The sequence below is a fragment of the Salminus brasiliensis genome, chromosome 22 (genome assembly GCF_030463535.1).
Source record: "Salminus brasiliensis chromosome 22, fSalBra1.hap2, whole genome shotgun sequence".
In the NCBI taxonomy this organism is placed as follows: domain Eukaryota; kingdom Metazoa; phylum Chordata; class Actinopteri; order Characiformes; family Bryconidae; genus Salminus; species Salminus brasiliensis.
The window spans coordinates 23,907,106-23,930,569 of NC_132899.1; the positions used below are offsets into that span (position 1 = coordinate 23,907,106).

The 23,464-nt window shown below is 43.1% G+C and overlaps 1 protein-coding gene across 1 annotated transcript; it reads left to right on the top strand.

Annotated features, from left to right (window-relative positions):
- Nucleotides 1-315: 315 nt before the first annotated feature.
- On the top strand, nt 316-23,116 carry ubald1a (UBA-like domain containing 1a). The gene is made up of 3 exons (XM_072667858.1): nt 316-837; nt 1,546-1,605; nt 22,734-23,116. The coding sequence occupies exons 1-3, from the start codon at nt 730-732 to the stop codon at nt 23,037-23,039; spliced, it is 474 nt and encodes a 157-aa protein (XP_072523959.1). The 5' UTR covers nt 316-729; the 3' UTR covers nt 23,040-23,116.
- Nucleotides 23,117-23,464: the final 348 nt, after the last annotated feature.

Here is a 23,464-nt window from a genome sequence, read left to right on the forward strand (position 1 = left end):
AAAAAAAAACATACAGGCCATTCTCCCCGCCGCCATCACACACATCATTAAAATCGACGTAGTACAGTAGCAGGAGAGCGTCTAAAAAAACACACGGCCGAGCCTGCGCAAACGCAGCGCACACCAGCTAGTCTCCAGCGCTGCCTTTGGACTTTTACGCTGCTCCACGCAATTCAATTGGTGTTGGAAGATTTGTTTACCATATTTGGCGAGGTAGCGGCGTGGCTCGGACGGGAATTGGATGGGAGCGGCTGTCATTCATAAAACTCTGCCTTCCAGGACTTTACAAACAAAGCGTGGGCCGACGGGAAATGTAGTTCGGGGGAAGCAATAACGCGGCGCTTCAACGGTCGTTATGCGCGCCTGCTGGAAATGCAACGCTGCGACTGTGCTGCTTTCTCTGACTGATTTGCTCTAACGAATCGAGGCGTACGCTCGGGTGGGGCGGCCTGATTCAGAGCGACTCGGCTCCATCATAAACACAACAAAAAAGCAGCTTCTGCGGCATACATTTCCCACCAGCTGTACTGGGAAGCCATTGGTCGCTCCGCGGTGTCAATCAGAGGGCGCTCCTGACACTCGGCTCCCCTACAGTAAATATTTGTGTTTGCTCAGCCGGCTGTAATGGTGGACGACTGAAAGAGAAAAGGGGAGAAACACAACCTCGAAAACATTGCATCCCAGGAAGACACAGCGCTGCCCGCGGCTCGGACCTAAACTCCGGCGAACATGGATGAACTTAAACATCAAGTGATGATAAACCAGTTCGTCCTGACAGCTGGATGTGCGGCGGATCAGGCGAAGCAGCTTTTGCAAGCGGCACATTGGCAGTTCGAGGTGGGAGCGCTGCTTTGCTTTGGCTGGCTTTTTGTCCTTAGTGTTGATGTTGTGCCCGGTTAGCGCCGGCGCTCCTCGCTGCCCCGGACCCCAGGCTTTCACAGTTAGTTAGCCAGCCGGCCAGCAGCTCGCTAGAAGCCGGACTATTGAACTCTCGTTTCGGCTGTCCGTGTCCGATCGCTTTAATGTCGTGTGCTGGGTCGCCTATGAGAGCAAATAGCTAGCCACCTTTTAGCTGGTGCTAGCTTATAGTAGTCCGGAACGGGAATAGCCTGCTCTGGCTACTCTCCAGTTTGAGTTTACTCTAGATTAAATACTATAATCCTGCCCCGTGACACACTGTTCGAGCTTGCAGGGGCTGTTATGCAATGAAAGCGACCTCCGTGGTCCCTCACTGATCGCTCGCGCTGCATACCAGTAAACAGCGCATTAACGCCCGTCCAAACGTGTTGGTTTGGTGCTTTTGTCAACCAGCCCTCGATTCAGGCATTCAGGGAAACACTAACCGCGTTAAAAAGCATTAAAAACACCCATCTTCTCTTTTTAAGTACTGTAAATATGAAACGAGCTGCTTCATGTGACAGAGCTATACCAGTGTTTAACGCTATACCATGCTCTCTCTCTCTCTCTCTCTCTCTCTCTCTCTCTCTCTGTCTCTCTCTCTCTCTGTCTCTCTCTCTGTCTCTCTCTCTCTGTCTCTGGTTACAGACAGCCCTCAGTGCCTTCTTTCAAGAGACTAATATTCCTTACGGTCACCATCATCAAATGGTGAGTAAGGTCGCCTGTGGTAATGTTTGTAGCCCGTCTCAAAATGGTTCCTCATTAGCCGTGCGGGGTCTGGCTGAGGAGAAACAGGGCTCTCCGAGTAACAATAACAGTGTATATGTCGGCCATGTTGCGGAGACACGGGGCTTCCAGAAATAAACACAGCCGGCCCTGTTCACGCTGCTCTCGCTGTGGTGGACGAGGGAAGCGCCAGAGGACTCCAGTCATGCCCTCACACGGACCCGGGATATAATGCCTCAGATTTAGCCAGCTAGCTCCTAATGTCCGCCTAATGCAGTCCCAGGTTCAAGGGGCCAGCGACGCCGAACAGCAGGCAGGGCAGAGCCGAGCCGAGCAGTGCAGTGTTTACGTTTTGCAGGCTGGCCGTGGCTCCATGTGCAGATAGCATAGATGGCCAGCGTTCATTTTATTCACAGCCTAGCTGTGTGTGTGTGTGTGTGTGTGTGTGTGTATATATATATATATATGAGAGAGAAAGAGAGAGAGTGTGTGTGTGTGTGTGTGTGTGTGTGTGTGTGTGTGTTGGCTTTGCAGGGCACATGTCCACTGAGATGGGCTTTGTTTGCAGGCACTGCATCCTTCTGCATCTGGCTTCTCGAGCATCTCGCACCGCAGGACATTTCCGAACAGCTTCTGCAGCTGGCCGGCGTAATAGACAGGCAGCAGTGGTGCTTCAGGGGTGAACACAGATGCACAGCGATATCAGGATATTGTATTGATATCAATATTCGATGTTTTAACACCTCGGCTGCTCACGCGCTCAGTGTGCAGAAAGTCCAGGTGATGTTATACGGTGCTTATGCTTGCAGATATTCATTGATCAGCATCAGCTACGACAGATATGTGCGTGAAAAATCTCAGAGATCATCCTCCGCCTACGGTTCCCATGCCTACGGACGCATCGCACCCCTCCTCCTGCATCTCTTCGGTTGCTAGTTGAATGTTTTTCTTGTAACTTAAAGTTACCTAGAAATCTAAATTTGACCCCCTTACCTCATTGGTTGCATTGAAGAGGAAAGTCCTAGTTTGTGCACAGTGTAGACTGGAGGAGCGTACCTGATTGTTTTACCCAGTGATCCACACTCGTCTTTTTGTTTGTGTGTGTTTGTTTGTGTGTTTGTTTGTGATGCCGATGATGCTAAAATAGTTGAACGTATGAATAAGTCTGTTTTATTGGAGACTAGATTTCCGTACAGCCCCCTCAATGAATTTTACAATTAGTTTTAAGCCAACATCATAGAACGTACAGTCTTAACACGGTGTCTCCGTCAACCATTTCATGCAATAGCTGTCTGTGGTGCAGCTTTCAGAACCGTCGAACGCTCTGGTTCCCATCACCACCACTGTATACGTTCCTCTAGAACAGAGCATTTCTCACCAAACCACTCTGAATGCCTTTGTTTACATCATTTAAAGGGCCTGTGTCCTTCATTTCGTTCTTGAGGTCCACTTATTACGTGTGCCTGGCTTCATTGTTCACAAAGCAGCTGTGATTAATTTCCACTCATCTCACTTTCCCATTTTTCGAACCTCTCTTTATTCCTTAGAAAAAGAAGGAAGAAGGGCCGGGGCTAAACTACGGTCGGCTGAATGAGCTGATATAGGCAGATAATGCTGCGATGCTGTGTTTACCTCGGAGGTTGGAGTGATGGGAATGATGTAAAATCTGAGTTGACTGTGTTCCAGTTAAACGTTCCAGCCCTTTACCTGTGTTCCATGGCAAATCTAACCTAAACATGTCCCACTTTGTATGTCCCAGGTTGTTAGCTTTGTCCCAGGTTGGGACAAGTTGGACGGTACTGTGGGTACAACTGATTTTAATGAGATACAAATGGATAGAAGTGCTGATAGACTGCAAAGACTGTTGATGAGCGGTGCAGCCATCTTGGATTTTAGACCCAGGGTTGTTGAGGCTCTCCTGGCTTTCCGAGGAGGAAATCCGAATTGTTGAGGGCGTTCCAATGGAAATTTCTTGGAATTCTCAGAAATTCTAGGAAATTCAGACATCCCACTTCAAATGTAACAGCATAGAGCTCCTGGGACATTAGAGAAACAGTAAATTTAAAAACTTGGCGTTTTTGCAGCTTAGTTTCCACATGCATTTAAAAAGAGGGGGAAATTCAGGCCATTTAAAAGCCAAAAGTATTTTCTCTGTAACTTCCATTAACAAGAAACGTCTTTTTAAAGAAAATGTCCTCTGATTTAATAATAATAATTTCTATTTCCTGGGATGGGAAATGTATTTCCTCCCATCACCCCCACTCAGAGACCCTGACTGAAAATGCAGCATGGTACAAAATGTAAATGCACTTTTTCCTGTTCCCTTTCATTTACACAGCATTAAAAAACACACTCCAGCACAGCTAAGGTCTTTATTAAGACCTTAACCAGCCTGTTACATTTCTGCATGCAGTAATAGGTGGTCGTAAATCAAGTGGTTGAAGTGTTAAACCTACAGTCTTTTAAAAGACCTTTTTCCTTAATCCATGCGACCACCGCTACAGCTTTGCTTAGCTGTACCCAGTGTAAATAGGCTATTCTAGCTCTGAGGCCTTTATTAAGCTGTGGGCGCACACTATCTAAGGGCATCTGTAGACCCTCATTCAGAGCTGAATGCAGAACAGCTTGTCCAGCATTGCACAATTTGGCTCTATTCAGTTGATGGTACATGAGGCGCAGGCCCGCGGTTGCTGCCTGGTAGCCAACCCCCCTCCAGCTTATCAGCGTTGCTTAGCTATACAGTCCTAATCCACTTTGCTCCAGAATTTCTGCAGCACTGACACACTTATTCTGATTGACAGAACTGTGGCTGCAAGTGGTCCCTGAAGTCACTTTGGCCTTAAGTACATAAAAGAGAATCTGCAGGACGGTGGAGTTGTAGATGTGCCTCTTGTGTTTTTTGGCGTGGTTGTGTACTATATTTGTGAAGCTGTGAAGTACTGATGAAATTACTCCTGATGAGGCGTCAACACAAAAATAGATTCCAACTCACCAAATGCTCTCCAAATGCTTGCAAAATATGGGGGCAAGCCCGTAATAAACAATTACAGATGCAACGTGAAAATAGAATCTGTGTGCAGTTCAACATTGAAAAAGATGACTATATAAGAAGGTGCCTTCTGCAAATGACAATGAATAAAACGTAGCCTTGCTAATAGAGAGCTTTAACACTGTTTGTAAGTCATATTAGAAGTAAGTCATAATATGTAAGTAAGTCATAAAATTCGGAATTTCTGGGATGAACCGTAAATCCAAAAACCTTCAATTTAGACTCTACTGACAAATGTCATGAAAATGGTGTAGTGGGCCAAAGGACTTTGTAAGAAGTGAATTTAAACATTCTTTAAATACAAAATAAGCATAAAATAATACAAAATTTACATTTTCAATAAAAACAAATTAGCCCCATTTTTCTTCGAACATTAAATTAGCCTGTCTGAAGATTTAGCCATGACAGTGTTCCTACATTGTAAGTAATTGCTAATATTAAAAACACCACAAAAGCAGTTCTTTAAATGGGATCATTCAGTAAATGCAGAACTAGACTGCTGTTTATTTGAAATGTCCAGACTGCTGTTGGCCATGTGACTCTAATATATTTTTTAATGGGAAGTAAAATGTTGAAATCTATAGCAACACTATAATCCAGTTCAGTACTTTGCATATTCATATCAGTATATATTGTGAATATTAAAATTGAATCTATTTGTCCCAAAAACGTAAGAAAAAAGTTTCCCCCCGCCGTGAACATCTTAAAAGTATTATAACCGTCGCTACAAATCTCCATGCTTTTGTTGTTGAAAAATGCAAGTAGACTTTGTATATATGGGCTTATTAGGGGCTTCTCCACTAGCTATTGCAGAGGTAGCCTGCATTTGTCTGGACATAGTCAAATAATGAAAGTTTGCTTCATTAAAGTGACAGACTCTAATCCTCAAACACTGCTGTGTCTTGACTGAAAAAAAAAATCTGCCATAAATAAAACAGAGCTGTAAAAGAACCGATGCCAAAACCCCCAAACTGTTACGCAATCGTCTTGATTTGCTAATATTAGGCCTCCATAATTGACATACACCAGCGCTCTAGCCATAGACCAGTATGGCAGAGCAGTAACCGGACACAGGTACTTTCTGAGAGTTCGGTGCTGTGGCTGTTATTATTATTATTGTTGTTGTTGTTATTATTATTATTATTATTATTATTATTATTATTATAGTTTTCTGAGACTGTCTTGTTCAATATGTGCATCAGTAACACTGGAAAGCAGCCCGTCACCTCCAGACTCTGCTAGATATCGGCAAATAGGCGACCTTGGGTTGCCACGCAAAACTGACCTCATGACCCTAGCTTGACCTGAGGCCTGATCTTGGGAATGGAATCTAAATGGCGGTGCACGACTAAGCGAAGGGTATCTGTGCTAAGCTAAAAGCTATCCCTCTTCAGCTAGCTAGCCACACACAACAGCGACAGGATACCAACACTGACTCAGGAATTAGTACAAAAAGTTACAGTTTTTAATTTTTTGTTTACATATTAATGTTAAAAAGGACAGTGTTCTTGTTACAGGGCTAAAAACTAAGCTATGCTATGGGCTATTATGCATTGTGGTGCTACATGGCTCCTGTGAGCTGCTGCAGTGCTGCAAATCAGCCAATGAGAGCAGAGCTTATCAAATTATTGAGCATACAAAAAAGGTTAAACTGCAACTGGGCTGACTAAATTTGAAATATTAAGTAATTTCTTCATATTTATCCATCAAACAATAACTTAATACACTAAATCCATGCATTCTTTGGCATTTTTTTATGATAAGGGGACAAAATAAATGAGGCTGAGATCTGCCAGACATCAAGCGTCTTTCCTTACAGCTGGTTTAGCTCGTAATACAGTTCGTCTGATAGTGAACTGCTTCATTATTCATTTAGATTAGACTTCTTGACGTGGCTTGAGTTGCATGCTGGAGGAATATTAAGCACAGCTGAGGCGAAGGTGAAGTGGGTCCACTGCTGGCCATGTCAGCTCGCCACCAGTATACTCATACACACACACACACACACACACACACACTCCTGTGACTTTAAACAGGAACTAAGACTGTGGCCTATAAAAATACACTCTTTCATGCTTTCCTCTGGTAATGAGCTCGTAAAGTGATGTTTTTGGGGGCTGGCTTGGAGATTCACATGTCCTTATGATCGAGACAGAGCGGTCACAATCTTAAAAGCCTGTAAAGGTGTCAAATTATTTATGCAGTTAAGAATGAATATGCATCTTTATTTATTTATTTATTTTGATACATTACACACATCTTTACCTACGTTAAATCTTTGAACCCAATACCACACACCACAAATGCCATAGCAACACATAGTACTATAGCTATACCACCACCTAAAACTAGTTGTAGTGGGAGCACTGGTAAATATCAAGCTCCTGTTCTTTTTACACTCTGCTAGTACAGATTTAATGGGATAAAACTTTGTGAGGTTTTCATTGAATTCAGCTTGTTTAGTATAAGTTGACTTTAGAGATATTACGAATGAGGAGACCGGCCATTGGTTGAAATATGAATGGGAGTTCTCGTAATAGTCAGCATGGCGTCTGTTTAGGGCTAAAGTCCCGCCCTTCAACAAAAAGAGCCAATCAGCTTGCTTGTTGTGCTGCAAGTGGGCAAGGGTTGACAAGCTACTGGGGAAAGCCTCCCTTTATGGAGATCTGCATAAGCGCAGTAGCCAGAAAACGTATGTTTTGTGTACATTATTGAGCCGAACGCTACAAAAATCTGTGTGTAAAATCTGTTTGTAAAATGCTAATTTGATCTTCAGTTTCCAGTATTTTGGTCTCGTCAGTCTTACAGATAGAAGCCTGGTCTTGTTGTGACTAGAAATAACCGCAGAGGCCGTAGAGTGAACAGACTGTCCTATAAGGCCTTTGCTTCGAGGTAAAAATTAGAACATGTGACCTGTGTTAAAGCCTTTAGACTGGCTGCCTTTCCGGTGTAACGTCCAAACTACACGTCAATTTACTGTGGGCTGGTTTAAGGTTTCATTTATTGCAGTATTAACAAAATGCTAAGTGGTGCTCAGAGACATTGAGGAGTGTTGGAAGTCGGAGAACGCTGCCACGCACTGATGTCAGTGTGGGCACCTTAAATACAATGGTTTAGATGTTTTGGACATGGTGTTGGGTCCAGTGGGCAATGGCCTTAAGGGCCTACACTTCACTTTCTCACTTTTTAGAACTATGTAAAGTACATAGTACTGGCACAGTAGTTCCTAGCCTTGGGATCTGCTCTAAAATGGACAAGCCTGGGGTGATCAGTGTTACGGGCTGTCTGTAAAACAGTACAGTTGTCAGTACAAATTAATAGTAATATTAAAAACTAGTTAGGCAGCATATGGTTGCAAACAGCAGTTATTCATCTCAATTGACATTATCATTCAAGCTTAGTCACCTTTTAATATTTGCCATAGTTCCTTAATGGTGCCTCTCTGCTTAATAAAAAGAACTGAATACTAAGCCTGGAATATGTACTGTTGAAGTGGTACAGAGTACAGTAATAGTACAGTATCATTCAGATCTCGACAGACTGTATAAAGAGACAGATTTAGTTGATGTGTGTGTCTGTGTCACTGAGGACAGGGACCCTAAAGAGCTCACACATGCATATCAGCAGTTTAATACATTAAGCATTGTAACATAAGGCCGCGGTGGTCTTCAACCAAGTTGCTAACCGCTCACTTCTAGGAGAAACAAAGGGCTCGATGGTATGTAGTCTCCTGTTAAATCCTGAAAACATGAAGACAAAAAAAAACAAAAGAGGTTAACAGGCTGTGTTCCTGGCAGGCTGGGTGAAGGAACTGGGGGTGGGGGGTTCTGGTAACTTTAAACATGTGGTTTGTTTCTGGTGTGGTAAAAAGCAAGAGCTCCAGCTCGTAGAAACAGATGACACACACACACACACCAAGGTCAGAGTTTGGCTGTCCGGGGCCTAGTCCAGCTGGACTACACTGACCCCAGAGAATGGAGCTAAAGAAGAGGTCAAAGTAACCAGTTGGCTTGTTATCTTCTTTTACTAATGAAAGGATGAGCACAGTTGAAGACGTGTCTTGTGGAGACTTGCAGTTGGGGAAATGGAAAAAGCCGGGTGTGTGATGGATTAGTGCTACATGACGTCAGGAACATGTCGAGAAGTGTAGAATTACTGCTAGAAATAGTTTCTTTTATGGGAGCATCATTGGGAAAGTACACGGCATTATCACTTTACTGCAGTACATAGTAGTGTGCAAAAGTTTGTGTGTGTGTGTGTGTGTGTGTATATATATATATATATATATATATACACATATATATATATATATATATATATATAAATACATAATACGACTGATCTGACCATTCAAGTCACAAGACCTCTAAAGGTATCCTGTGGCACTGGTTTTTGAGAGGTGAGGCCTCCAGAGTGCATCATTGAGCCTGGTCATCGGTTCACTGGTTGTTCTTCTTTGGACCACTTTTGGTAGGTACTGACCACTGCATACCAGAAACCCCACACAAGACCTGCCTGATGTTTTGGAGATGCTCTGACCCAGTCGTCTAGCCAACACAGTGTGGCTCTAGTGTCAAAGTGGCTTAGATCCTCACTCTTACCCTTACTCTCTTATTTCTCCAGCTTTTAACTTTAACAGATGCCACTGTGTGTGTGTGCATATGTGTGTGTGTGTGTGTGTGTGTATATATATATATATATATATATATATATATATATATATATATATATATATATATACACATACAGTGGCATCTGTCAAGGTTATAAGTAGGGCTGAGCGGTATGTTAAAAACACTATTACAATATTTCAAGACATTTTTTCATGATACACAATATTGATCACGATACATGTGATCACAGACTGAATACATCAGTAGCAACAGATTCTTATAAACTGCTATTCAGATCCTCTCCTGCACTGAACACAATGATCTGCTGCACTTCGTCTAATTAAACCAGTCTAATTACACTGTTAGTAATGAAACCTGCAGTTGACCAGTGTTCTTCAAGCACTAACAGTATCCTCCATAAGCTTAGAAAAGCATATTGTTATCACGATGACTAAGATGATCACAATACCATAGAATATCGTCATATGACCCAGCTCTAGTTGTATATATACTAGGCAGCAAGTGAACAGTCACTTCTTGTAGGTGATGTGTTAAAAGCTGGAGAAATAAGAGTGTAAGGGTAAGAGTGAGGATCTAAGCCACTTTGACACTATTGATGGCTAGACGACTGGGTCAGAGCATCTCCAAAACATCAGGCAGGTCTTGTGTGGGGTTTCTGGTATGCAGTGGTCAGTACCTACCAAAAGTAAAAAGGTAAAGGTGCACGTATTCGTCACTGTACAGTGTGGACTGTACAGCGAAATGTGTCCTCCGCATTTAACCCATCTGGTAGTGAACACACACTCACACACACACACGTGTTAGGGGCAGTGAGTACACACACACACACCCAGAGCGGTGGGCAGCCAACTCCAGCGCCCGGGGAGCAGAGAGGGTAAAGGGCCTTGCTCAAGGGCCCAACAGTGGCAGCTTGCCGAGCCCGGGAATCGAACCCACAACCCTGTTATCGATATCCCGGCGCTCTAACCGCTGAGCCACCACTGCCCCTCGCTGAGCCACCACTGCCCCTGTGGTCCAAGGAAGAACAACCAGTGAACCGATGACCAGGTCATGGTCACCTAAGGCTTAAAGATGCACTCTGGAGGCCTCACCTCTCAAAAACCTATCGGTGCCAGATACCACAGGACACCTTCAGAGGTCTTGTGGAGTCCATGCCTTGAATGGTCAGATCTGTTGTTTGGGGGGGGGTTATGGTTTTATTACAAGTGATTCTGAACCATTTCGATTGGTTTTCTGGGTTTCTCTGATGGTAAATAGCAAACAGTAAGAAAGGGAGAACACTTTGCTTGAGCTCAGCTACATAGAATTGGCATAACCATGCCGGAGACATGTTATGACAGATGTCACAGCTGTTATGACCGATTATGTCCATTAATACAGTGTTTCCGCTAGGATTTTTTTTCAGCTGCAGTGGCAGATCAACATCCACCCCACTGGCCCTCACCCCTGGGAGATGTAAATGTAAAAAGGGACTAAAATAAGGCAAAATGCCAAAAGACATAAAATACAGTGAAACTAGACTTCGTGAACTGTTTATTTGGCCCCATTTATACATACGGCATCTTTCACCCACTGTGAACTGGCTGTTTTCCAGCTGAAAGATACGAGCTGCACAAGGCTAAGATAGCAGCGTTAGCGGAGATAACCCAACCTCAGCTTTTGTTTGTTTACCAGAAGACCGACTGCCTTCAAATTTTAACTCGCATGTGATCCACTGCGGATTTCTGTGGTCTCCATTTGGTCTTAATTTAATAGGAGATAGAAAGACTGGCTTAGGTGTCATCCTTTGTCTCCACTTCTTGTAGCAAAGTTGAAGTAAATTAGTGCCAAAAAAAAGTTACAATGTAAATATTGTAGGAGTTAAATACAGGTCTTCATGTAGTAAATTAGATAGGAGATTTCATATAATGGGTCGGACATTTTAAAGGATCCTGACTGATGAGGGGAGCTTCTAAAATGGTGGAGAAATCTGAATAGCTTCAAGAATTAAGGTAATGTCCAGAATGCCTCATCCAAATGGTGGAAATCGGCAAAATACAGTATCCACAATATTTGGTACATTGAATGAAACATCCCAAAACATCATTTGGTGTCAAATCTGTAATATTTAAACCTACGTTTTCGAAGTCGTAGCTGTAGATAGAACAAAACATAGACGTTTGAGTGGTGGTGTATATAGTGGCGCTGTAAGCAGACATACAGTCACTGTTTATTTTAGAGCCTGTTATAAAAATACGGTTGGAAGTACAGTAGATGTTTTATTTTGGGATGTTTTTGGCTGTTTAGATAATTGAAAATCAAATCATATGTAAGTACTAAAACCACTGACATTTGTATGGCTTTATTATAGACCATGCAGGGCTTTTGGGCCTGGTGCCCCTGGAGTGGGCATTGAGTATGGCCTTCTTTCGGTAAGTGTGCCAGTCAGGGCCAGAGCCACATCTGAAGAGGTTTGGCCTGCACTTGAGTGAGTGTGTGTTTCTAGTAGCATAGCTTCCCGGAACACAGGGAGCTTGGTGGTGGATGGTTTGGCTGGCGGAGAGTTAGTAAAGAGCAGATGTGTGAACAAGCAGTGGTGTGCAACACACACACACACACACACACACACACAACATTTCTGCTGCAGTTTTATGTGACCCAGGCCAGAGGGAATATTTTGTAGAGTATGAGAGCCTATATCTGGGTGCTTTATGTGTGTATATTGTTGCTGGGAAATACAGTGTGGCAAAAATGGCATTCATGGCCAATATAGCATTACGCACATACTGTATTTCTTGATTGGAGATGCTGCTTTTTGCATACCGATATGCAAAAAGCTCTGATACAGATAGCGATACATAAACTTTGCATATCGGTTAATACCAGATACCAGTCCGATATCATTGCTGAATTAATAAACCATATACCTCCCACCGTGTGGGAGAGACTTAAGGCATCAGGATTGGCTTAATGACTTTTTATAGTATAACAAATTAACACATAGATATAAATGTACTAAATATGTCATTTATATACTTATTTATTTATTTAGTTCAGTGTCACACTAAGAAATGAAAGTGAAAGGATTGGTTTCATGGATCGGCCTAATTATCCGATACCCGATCCAGCGAATTTTGTTAATATCGGGGCCGATATCCGATCCTAATATCAGATCGGTGCATCCCTAGTTTAAACATGGTGGGGGTAGTTTTGCCGCCTCAGGGAAAACTCACTATTTGTAAAGGAACCGTGAATTCTGTGGTGTTAGAGTAGATGTAAACAGACGGTCTGCTCATCTGTCCCTGAACAGCAGACCCTAATCAGGTTCTGTTGCAAAACAGGGATTCAAAACAAAAGCAAATCCATTTCACAGTGAAAAGAAACCAAATGAACGATTGCAAGGGGCCTTGTCAAAGTCCTGACCTGAACCTAGTAGAAATGCTAAGGAAGGGTCTCGAAAGAAGGGACTCACTAAATGTACTAAAACCTCCGAAACGCATATGTCGTTATTGTAGGCCTCGTAGCGCTGACTCCTAACTGCTGCCGCTGACCTTGGGGGATTTTACGACTTTCTAATCTAGTCTTTCAGTCACCGCGCAATGCCAAGGCCCGCTGACGCCACTGTTAGCTCCTACCAAGATCACGTCATGTTCTTGCTGTAGATGCAAGGACTGAGTGATTATTTTTTCATCTGTCCATTTAGAAAACCGTTCAGTCACAAGGAGACAATAACTGCCCATTGTTTTGCTCTGAAATCCCTGTGGTGTGTCAACAGCCAGGTTAATCATCAAGCTCTGCAGCCAGAGATCATTTACCCACGTTTGTTTTTCAGGCCTTGTCAGGACATGAGTATGTCTCATTTGTGTTAGAGGAAAGTGAGTGTGTGTGTGTGTGTGTGTGTGTGCGTGTATATATATATATATATATATATATATATATATATGAGAATCAAGCTCTACATGAACAACAGTAACCAATGATCAACAAATGTATCCGTGTATTAAAGGGTTCTTCAAAAGAAATGGTTCTACAGCACCAACATCAGTTGTTATGAGGGTTCGGTAGAACCCTTTCTGCTTAGGGTGCAGTATAAAGCATTTTCGCACCTAGTCTGGTATTACATTGTCTAGGTTTAGTCTCCTGGAAGTAAATGTATACAAACCCCCCACACCCACGCACACACAGTCAGGAGATGGATTGGTTTCTTACCGTCTGATACCAGTGTTGTTGTGTTGTTGTTTTTTTAACATCCTTGTCAGACTGCGGTCTGATAGTCTGCATGTGGTATGTTCCTGTCAGCCTGTCACACTCTCCTGCATTCACTGACAAACGAGAGCTGGAGTTCAGCAGTTTTCCGAATTAAAGAGCCTGGATCATAGATGTGTGTATACATCGTTGCTGTCCAATGACAAACATGCATCTCCAAAATGGTGACTTTACAGGAGAGGGGGAAGGTGTTCTGAACTTTGAATGGAAGTGTGAATGTAAAATAAGTTTAGTTCAGTCCAAGTAATTTAGAGCATTTCTATTGGTCCATTCATCCAGAGTTATTTACACAGTGAACAGAGCGGCTACCGGGTTCAAACCATGGACTAAAATCTGAAAACAGACAAACAAGGAGATGCATGGTTTTCATAGGACAGCAGCTTATATATAAATAAAATAAGAGTTTGAGCAAGCACACTTTTAAAAAGTGGATTGTTTGAGCCATGCTGTAGAAGAACCACTTTCGGTCCATAATGATTCATTTTTGGAAAGGAGCTGTGAGGTGTAAAGAATCGCTGTCAGAAAGCAAATGCGTTATTCCGCATTGGAAAAAGAAAGAGCTGCTGAGGTTTATGTTTTTCAGCCTCTCTGAGGATTTAAGATTAAGTTTAACTTAGCCCAGTAATTAAGTATGCAAATGAAGTTAAGGGACAGATATATGGGCAACTGCTGTATCATACCGGCCTGCTTGTGTTCCTCATTCAACTCATTGTTTTATTATAGAAAATAATATCAGAGATTTGAATCATTATTATTATTATTATTGAATAATTAATAAGATGATTAACAACAGTAATAGCCTAAACAATGGGGAATCAATGGGGGAATTTATAAAACATTTTGCATTTGCCCTAGAGATGTTTTCTTGACCAGTTGACTAATCTAAGATTTTAATCAATTAGTAAATTCTCATTCATCAGTATTCTGTCATTTTTCCAGTATATGAAGAAATTTCTGTAATTAGATGTTTGTTTATTCATCGTTCTGCAGTTATGTTCTGTGTACTGAAAAGTAAAGCAGATACTGTAGAAATGCTCCATGTTGAGGCTAATTTGGAATTGTGCTAAAATTCTTGTAAGAAGCTGGACTGTAATCTCTACTAAGGGTGTTTAACTAAGGGTACAATGTAGGCCTGTTACTTCAGAATGCAAGTGTGTGAGTTGTTGTTAAGTTAAATTGTAGCCAACAGTGTTGGGAAAAGTGTAATAAAAGCACAACCTGGTAATAAAAATGGGACTTTGACCTGTGTTCGGGATAGTCCCTGCACATCAACAAAGGGACTCAAATTTTGGCTCAAATTGTAGAAGAACTGACACAGTTTCTATTTCCACAAACAAATATGTAAGTAAAAAAGGTAAACAGGTCTGAGGTCTTTCCATTGATGTTCAGTTATTTGTACACCAGGGGACTGTGAGGGTCATGGCAAACCTTCAGCTTGTGCCTCCCGAGGTGGATTTTGAGGTGATTTGAGATCATTATCCTGCTGTAGAAGACCTTCAGACTGTGCAATGTTTTGCTTCCAGAATTTGCTGGTATTTTAATGAAATCTGTCTACCAGTAAAATGTTCCCTGTGTCCCTGGCTGCAGCACAAACTGTGCTTAACAGTTGGCGCGGTGTTCTTAGCCTTCCTGATTTTAAAAATAAATAAATAAATATTTTTCCAAAATGCTTCAGGCTTGTTTGGGGTGAGGACACAGGGAACGTTTTTTTTCTGATGATGCTTCCATGAAAAGTCGAATAGAATAGTAGAAAAGTGCACCACCACTCCAGAGTCTGCTAAAATTTGATGTGCTTTTCTAGCAATGCTACGAGCAGTTCTCTCAGATAGTGTTTTTTTTGTTTTGTTTTTTACCTCAAATCGTTTTGCTGTCGTCTTCTATCCATCTCCTGCTTTGTGGGCATGCTGCTGACTGTTGGGACACAGTTTGAGTAACCTTAGAAATTTGCATCACCTGCCCTTTTCTAACGATGATTGTAAACTAGCCATAGCCGTTAAAGCTAATTAAAATCAGGGATCTTGGTTATAATTCATTGACAGATGAAAGATTTGCATGCACGTTTACTTTTTCACAATACAGTGGAACACATGCAAGTGGCCTATATGGTACGTGGGCATATTAGGGGCTCAAAAGAGATCATTACATATATAGGTAAATGAACCAAAATGGCCCGTTTCATTCTACACTATACAGAAAGGTTATGCAGTGACAATACTTGTTACATAAAAACCACACAAACACACCTTTTAACAGGACTCCAAGATCCAAATCAACACTGCCATGCCAAAGCACTGCAGTACACCATAAAAGATCCCATTCCAAACCTAATCATTATATGAACTGCAAGGCCTCTGTGGTATTTGCACCATGTTGTCATCCTAACCCTTGGGCAGATGAGAGAAAGAGTGTGTGTGTGTGTGTGTGTGTGTGTGTGTGTGTGTGTGTGTGTGTGTGTGTGTGTGAGAACATAAACCAGTGAATTAGCTGCTCCTCCTCTCTCATGGTTGTGTATGAGCCTCCACATATTGCATGGTCCTCAGTCCTGAGGGGTCTGAGAGCCATCTTCTGCCCTCTGTTGTAAATTCCAGTTATCAGCGGAAAGGAGGGACGCTTTCTGAAAGCTTGCGCGAAAGCCGTTAATCTCGCCCCAGCCCGAATTGGTCATGTAACTCTCCCTGATGGAACTGCAAAGGGAAGTGAGGATGACTGTGTTGCTCCCCGTCTCCCTGCAAGTGTGGACATGACGGTAGCTGCAGCAGAATGAAGGCGTCGGGCTGGGATTGGCAGCAGCTCCACAATACGATACGCATCTCGCTATGATCTGGGATTCAAACAGAACAACAAACCAGAACAATATTATTGTTATCTACTTCAATTCCCAGGCTTATTAATTATATGCAGAGCGACTCACGTATTGTTAAAGATGCACTCTTGCAGGAAAGTGGAAATCTCTTACGTACAGTGCAGAGTAATATCATACCATTCATAAATCGTAAAGTGGGCGGATAATACCTGGATTTAATCAGAGGAATATTCATTAAATATTTACAGGCCTTTAGGTACAGGGATTTGGGTAAAGGTAAAATGAGGGTTCCCACCTTTGCAAGTTTTTAAACTAGCATATTCCCTGTGGGTTCAGGCAGGGAAGGCAGAGATAGCATTGCTGTATCTGTCTGACAGACTAACATGTTGGCACATCGTTCACTGAGGAGAAAAGATCCCGTGTAGAAAACAGTATTGAGTATTTCTCAGCATCCAACACTGTACTGGTTAGCTCTGTTAGCTTGTCGGCTCATCTGAAGAGGAAGCCTTTAAAGAACACTAAGCCATTTTTGAACTATAAAACATTTTCAAATTTTCAAAAGTCTGTGCTACTGAATGTTTTTGCCACCTAAACCAGTACTACGACTTAAAAGTAAGCCTAATAAAGTATGCATGTTAATCAGAATGCACAACTGTTATTATATGACAGTGATAGTGATCATAGTATAAACCTTATTATTTGCTTTATAATAAGCTTTTTAGGTGCTAGCAACATGCTAATTTCCACTAGGACCCCTTATAATAAATGTGTTGTTGGCACCAGGATTGTATAATCTCATATTACTGCATCTTATGTGAAGCTAAACATGGGACGTTGATCTCGGATCAGCCGTGCAAGTAACATAATTTTACTCTGTTTGCAGTTTTACCGCGACTTCTTCTGTAAAGGTATGAATTTGAGGCTAGTCTCTCAATATTATTGAAGCAGCCTGTTCGCCTATTAGCCGCATGCTCGGGCAATCATCTTGCTGTAGTAAGGAGGCTGAATACAGAACAGTTACAGAGAGAATAAAGTGTAAACCAGTTAAATAGAGTCTGCTAACAGCAATTGCTGATATTCAGCTGCCAATTCATTTGGTTTCTTGGTTATAGGCCTGGTTTTCAGAATTTCTGACGTGCCTTTCCACACAGTAAAATGGGATCACACTGAAGGACTATTTTAGGTGGCACCTACAAAACTTTGGTGTGCAGTAAATGCAATATTTAGACCCTTAATATTTAGACCCTTAAGCATTTTTCAGCTTACAGAATTTTATTACACCTAATAGATGCAGTTTGGCACTTTTAAGGCAGTAGTCCTCAGGGATCCAGAGCTCCTGGAGAACCGTGGGCCATCTAGGAGTCCTGGAAGTTTGAGAGCCGTTGATTTCACCACTCAGTTGACCTAAGCCTGCTGTAAACTTGTACGTTGTTGATCGTGTACTGTCACTCATCACACATGTGATGCTGCTGCATATTAAATCCTGGTCGGTTTCCATGGCTGTCTGTGCAACATCAGTTACGTTCCAGTGTTCTGCACTTCAGATCATACCATAAACGTCCTCTGGCAGAATGTCTACAGAGTACGTCAAGAACCACGTTCTGCTTGGGTCAGCCCTTAGCTCCTTCTGTTTTTGGTCTGAAAAATGGGTCACAAACAAAAACAAGACCCTCAGCCTAATAGCAGGAATGTTCTGCTTTAAAAGGCTTGACTAAAAGGCATGTTTCTCTTCATCTGCATTCTGCTATTGCAATTTCAATCCATTTGTAGCAGCATGTTTCTTCCGTTGGTCCAAAATAGGCTGGTTTTGGAGCGGGTCACATGTTTCAAGTGTTCCAAGATGGCCACGACTCCCAGCACTTTCAGAATGTGTAGCAGGGTTAAAAAAAAAAAAATCAGTGTAATTCTGCTTTTTGCATCTTTCCATTTTGCAGAATAATTCCTAGATATTGTGTTGCTAATGCATTTCATCTTTGCTGTTGTGTTTGCTATAGATGGTGTAGTACCTAAAGTCAGCTTAAGGCATCTTAGCTCTCACACTTTGAGATTTAAAATGCTGGAGCGGTTTATTTCATGCAAAATCCATGCAAATTTTGTTCTGTGTAAAAAAAAAAAAAAATGTAAAACGTAAATGTAGATAAATGATTAGCATCTGCAGTAGGAATGTAACAGTCTGAGTATTTGACCTGAACTGGTAACCAATTCTTGCGCAATATCTGATTACATGCTATCAATCAGGCCATATCAATCTGAGCACAAGATCATATCAGGAATGTCTCCAAAAATCTAAATGCATAAAAAATTGCTGTACCAATATTCTCAGCGTGGACTGAGAATCTCATCCCATACCAGCTGCTTTTATTTGCTCTTGGTGTAAATCTACTTCCTGACTGTAGGGGGAGCCCTGGAGTAGGAAATTCCAATTCTTTCATAATGCCACGTTAAGCTGTAAGCCGTTAGCAAGTTAGCAATATACCATGCTGAGCTTAGCTCAAGCTGATTGGTGCCTGACTATGGCGAGGACAAATGAGCGTGTCTTTTTCTTGTGGATCAAACTGAAAACTCCTCTTAATGTGCACGTTTTTGTTGTTATTTTACTTCCATAACATTATATTTACCGCAATTAGCAGACGCTGTTATCCAGAGCAAATTACAAAAGTGTTTCACTGTTTACTCAGAAAACACCCTTAGCTAGTTTGTATCGGTTAAGATCCAAAAGATACCTCTAGGCTTAGATACTACTAAACACAAAAGTCAGTATGGAGACCATAATACTCGACACTACACTTAACCTAAATACTTTTGGAAGAGGTGGGTCTTCAGTCTGTGTTTGAAGACAGTGAGCGACTGCATAAGATATAACACCAAAAGATGCTTTTCAGTTTTGTAGCCAATTGTGATCCATTGCCTTTTGATTTTTTTTTTTTTCATCAGCCCCACATAACAGTATGGTAGTGTTGGAAGAGTAGAGGGCAGCCTCTTTGCCTACACCTTAACTAAAACCACAGCTAACCAGTAAAGCAGTGAATGCTAATGAGGAATAAATGGCTTTTACACAGGATGTCTTCTCCATAGTGAACGACATGCCACCATAGGCATATATATATATATATATATATATATATATATATATATATATATATATATATATATATATATATATATATATATACTGAATCAATATTTACTGAAGCAACTCACGTGCTAATACTGAAGCGCCCCTTCTGGAAAAATGGCAGTGCCCAAGTTTCAATCCTTGTGCAATATCCGACTACATCTAACGCCCTGTGGACCAGAGCATATCAGCCTGAGCAGGAGATCATATCAGTAAAATTACCAAAAATATATTCATAATAATTTTGCCGTACCAACAATGTCAGCGCAATCGGAGTAGGCGTAGACTCTCATCCCACACCAACTGCTTTTATTTGCCCTGTGTAAATCTTGAGAGTGGGATTTTGTTTGGACGTAGGGTAACATGCACTGACCTCCAGCCTCGCAATGATGCAACAAGATGGCATTTGTTTACAGATTCCTCGTCCACTCAGCCTCAGCGGAACATCAACGGCAGAAAGCTCGGGTTGCACAGGAAATGCATCTAATTTATCTTCTGCCTCAATGCTAAAACGGCTCAGGAGGCCACCGGGACACAGTATGGTTTACCACAGTGTGCGCGAGGAAGAGTGAGATGTAAACACACAATGTTTAGAGCGTTAGCTGAAAGTGGGATCGACGTTTCAGAATGGGATTTAATAAAACAGGACGGAGCGCAGGCACAGTAGGCCTTGTCTATAATCTGGCCTCCTTTCTCATCAAGGGATCCATCCTCTATCCTGACAAGCAAAATATTTCCATAGCAACACAGCTGTGGGCTGCTGCGTGTTTGTTATGTACACCACACCTCAGAAGAGCAGTCTGTCGTTCCATATGAACAGCGGAGGATCCCCAGATGCTTCTGCTGTTGCTGTGAAGGCTGTGGAACCTTTGCCTTGTGCTGTTGTTGGATGTCAGACACATTTGAAGCTCTGCTTTTTACCATTTTCACATATTCTGAAATCTCTGTGCATTCCCAGCAAATCAGCATCCAGCGTGTTTGATACAGAGCTGCTGAGAGAGCTGGTCCTGGAGATGTGCTCTGCAGACCATGTGCTCTGCAGAGTTTAGCTCCACCCATAATCTAACACACCTGAACCAGGTATTTAAGACATTCAGGGACATCTGAATATTAACCTGTGTGCACACTGCTGACAACGAAAACAGCCGGACACTGTTCACTGTCAGATTTTGAAGGCTTTCATGCATCCCTAGCCAATTTGCATCCAGCGTAGTGCTCAGAATCACGAACACCCTTATGGCCGATGCATCTTCTTATCTGCTTCTTAATGGTCAATCATTCGGCACAAGGCTGGATGTACAAGGTGCCAGTCCATCGCAGGGTTCCACGCACACCCATTTGTTAAAACACTTTCACCTAGGGGCCAGTTCTCCTACCACATCGTTTCGGATGGTGGGTTGGATCCAAGTACCTGGAGAAGACAACATGGCGCATATACCACACTGCCACACCACCGTGCCAGTGCAGATATTGTTAAGCGATTATCAACTGATACTGAAATGACTCCGATATCATCGAGCAACCCCATTCACAGCCAATTGGCATCCGGGTTGGCACTCAGATTCATGGAGATCATGGTCTATTTGAGACTTCTGACCGACGATGGAGGGGGCAGTTGTGGTCGTTTTGTGCAGATACTCTTTCACACAGGTCGATAAGCGGCGGGGGGAGAGGGAATCGGAGTTTGCTGACAGGACGGGGGCACAGGGTGCCGGCCGTGACTGAGCTCGGCAAATGTGGCCTCAGCAGTAAGATAATATGGAGAGGTTTCACATAGCTATGCAGGGCCAGTGGAAGGGCACACCAGGAAGTGTGTGAGGAAGGCACAAATGGCAAGTGTCCTTAGCAGAGAAGCTTTGAAAAAACGGAAAAAAGGAAGAAATGCAAAAATGCTGCATCACATAATGCGTCTCTATTTTTACTTGCCCTGTTTACATCTGGAACAATGACTGGAACGGATCTGGTAAAAGCTAAGTGATTGTTTTTTTGTTTTTTGTTTTTTGCTGTTGGTGATGATGGTGGTGATGATGATGATGATGATGATCTGCAGCCCCTAGGCATTGTAGGGTTTGTAGAAGCGCTCCCACGTGGGCTGTTGTGGACCTCAGCAAGTGAGAGATTTGTGGCGAGAGAAGAGCCGGTACAAAAAGTACAATGGAGGGGTCACAGCGGAGCAGAAAGGCGCGAAGGGGGAAGGCAGAGAGCGCCATGCCAGGGCACAGATGAGAAACAGGAAATGGTACTGCTAGCAGAGCATCAGTGCAAACAAACGGAGGGAACAGTGTAGGAAGGGAGGGAATGTCGGCATGATCTTCAGGGAAACCCGAACCGGTCCCGATTGTGCTCTGTAGTTTCAATAGCTTCAATAGTTATGTACAAGCTTTTCCCCCCTCATATTATTTAGGGATGCACCGATATGGGAATTGTGGGCCGAGGTCAACGTGCAGTCTTTTTCCGTGTGCATATCCACTAAAAAAATTTGAGAACTAAATAACGAAAATTGAGACTATATAACATAACTATTACATAATGGAGCATAACAAAGACAGAGGCGGCCATATTCACCATTTGTGTTGCTAGACACAGATGCAGTTCGCACCTCCACCTCAAACCCATCTGTGCAGTGAACACACACACACACACACTAGTAATCAAACACACACTGTGAACAGTGAGCACACACGCCTGCCGAGCAGGGAGGGTTAAGGGCATTGCTCAAGGGCCCAACAGTGGCAGCTTGCCGAGCCTTGGTATTGGACCCGCAACCCTGTCATTAATAGCCCGGTGCTCTAACCGCTGAGCCTCCACTGCAGTAGTTCAGTAGTTGCCAGACCACCTAACATGAATGACTGCCTCCTCATTGCTGAAATATCAGTGAGACTTGTGTTAATACACCTTTTGCTGAATGTGCTTGACTACTTCTGTGTTTGTTGCTTAGCCTGTAGCCTAACCTTAGACACGTACCATCTTAATAAAGGAAACTTCACGACCACGGCTGCCCCGACTGTCGTAATTCTGCATTTCTGTCAGCAATTCCTAGAGAGTATAACTGGCCTTACTCTCTTTGGGTGGGTAGGATGGCCCTCCCTCTTCCCACCATTTTTTCCACATGATTCTAGTCAATGTGGACATCTGTTAGCTGACTTTATGTTAGTTCTCCTCCTAGCATGTTGAGCCCTCCTGTGACCTTGCGTGTGTTGTTGTGCTGATGGTACGATCTTTCTGCCCCACTGTGCCTGACTCTGCATCTCATCCTCTCTGCAGATGTGTACTCCAGCGAACACGCCCGCGACTCCCCCCAACTTCCCCGACGCCCTCACCATGTTCTCCCGCCTCAAGGCCTCGGAAAGCTTCAACAGCAGCAGCCCCAGCATGGCCTCCATGGCCACCTCGCCTCCTCCGCCACAGGTCAGCTGGGGCATGACCCCGCCCATGGCCGGACAACAGGGACTATGGACTCAGGGGCCTCCGGCCACGCAAGCCCACCCTCCCCCGGGCTGGCCGTCCGCAGTCAACCAGCAAGCAGCCGCCGAACAGAAGGCCAGCGTGGCCATGGAGGCCGAGAGATGAGGAGCCGGACTGCATGGCCCCCAAGGGGTGGATCGGGTTGAGGGTTGGGGTGGGTGGAAAGGCGAGGATTGAGTTGAGGGTGAGGGTGGGGGGATACAACACCAGGGATACAATACCAGGGAAAGGGAGGGTGGGTGGGTGGGTTTGGTGGGTGGGACCGGGGTCAGGGGGCACTTGCTTTAGTCTTTCACCTTGAACAGGAGGTGGGAGAGATAGAGCAACCTAACCAAGAATAAACCAAGCAACATGGACAATTCAGAAGTGGTGAGGTAGAGAACAGCCAACTCAAAGGTAATAAGGCAGAACTAGAGAAACGCACATCGTATTAAAGAAAGCAACTGAATTTTCCTAGTTTTCCTTTTTCTTTTTCTGTCGATGTTCTTTTCGTTTTTCTTCAGTAGATAAATACTGGGGTCGTCATGCCC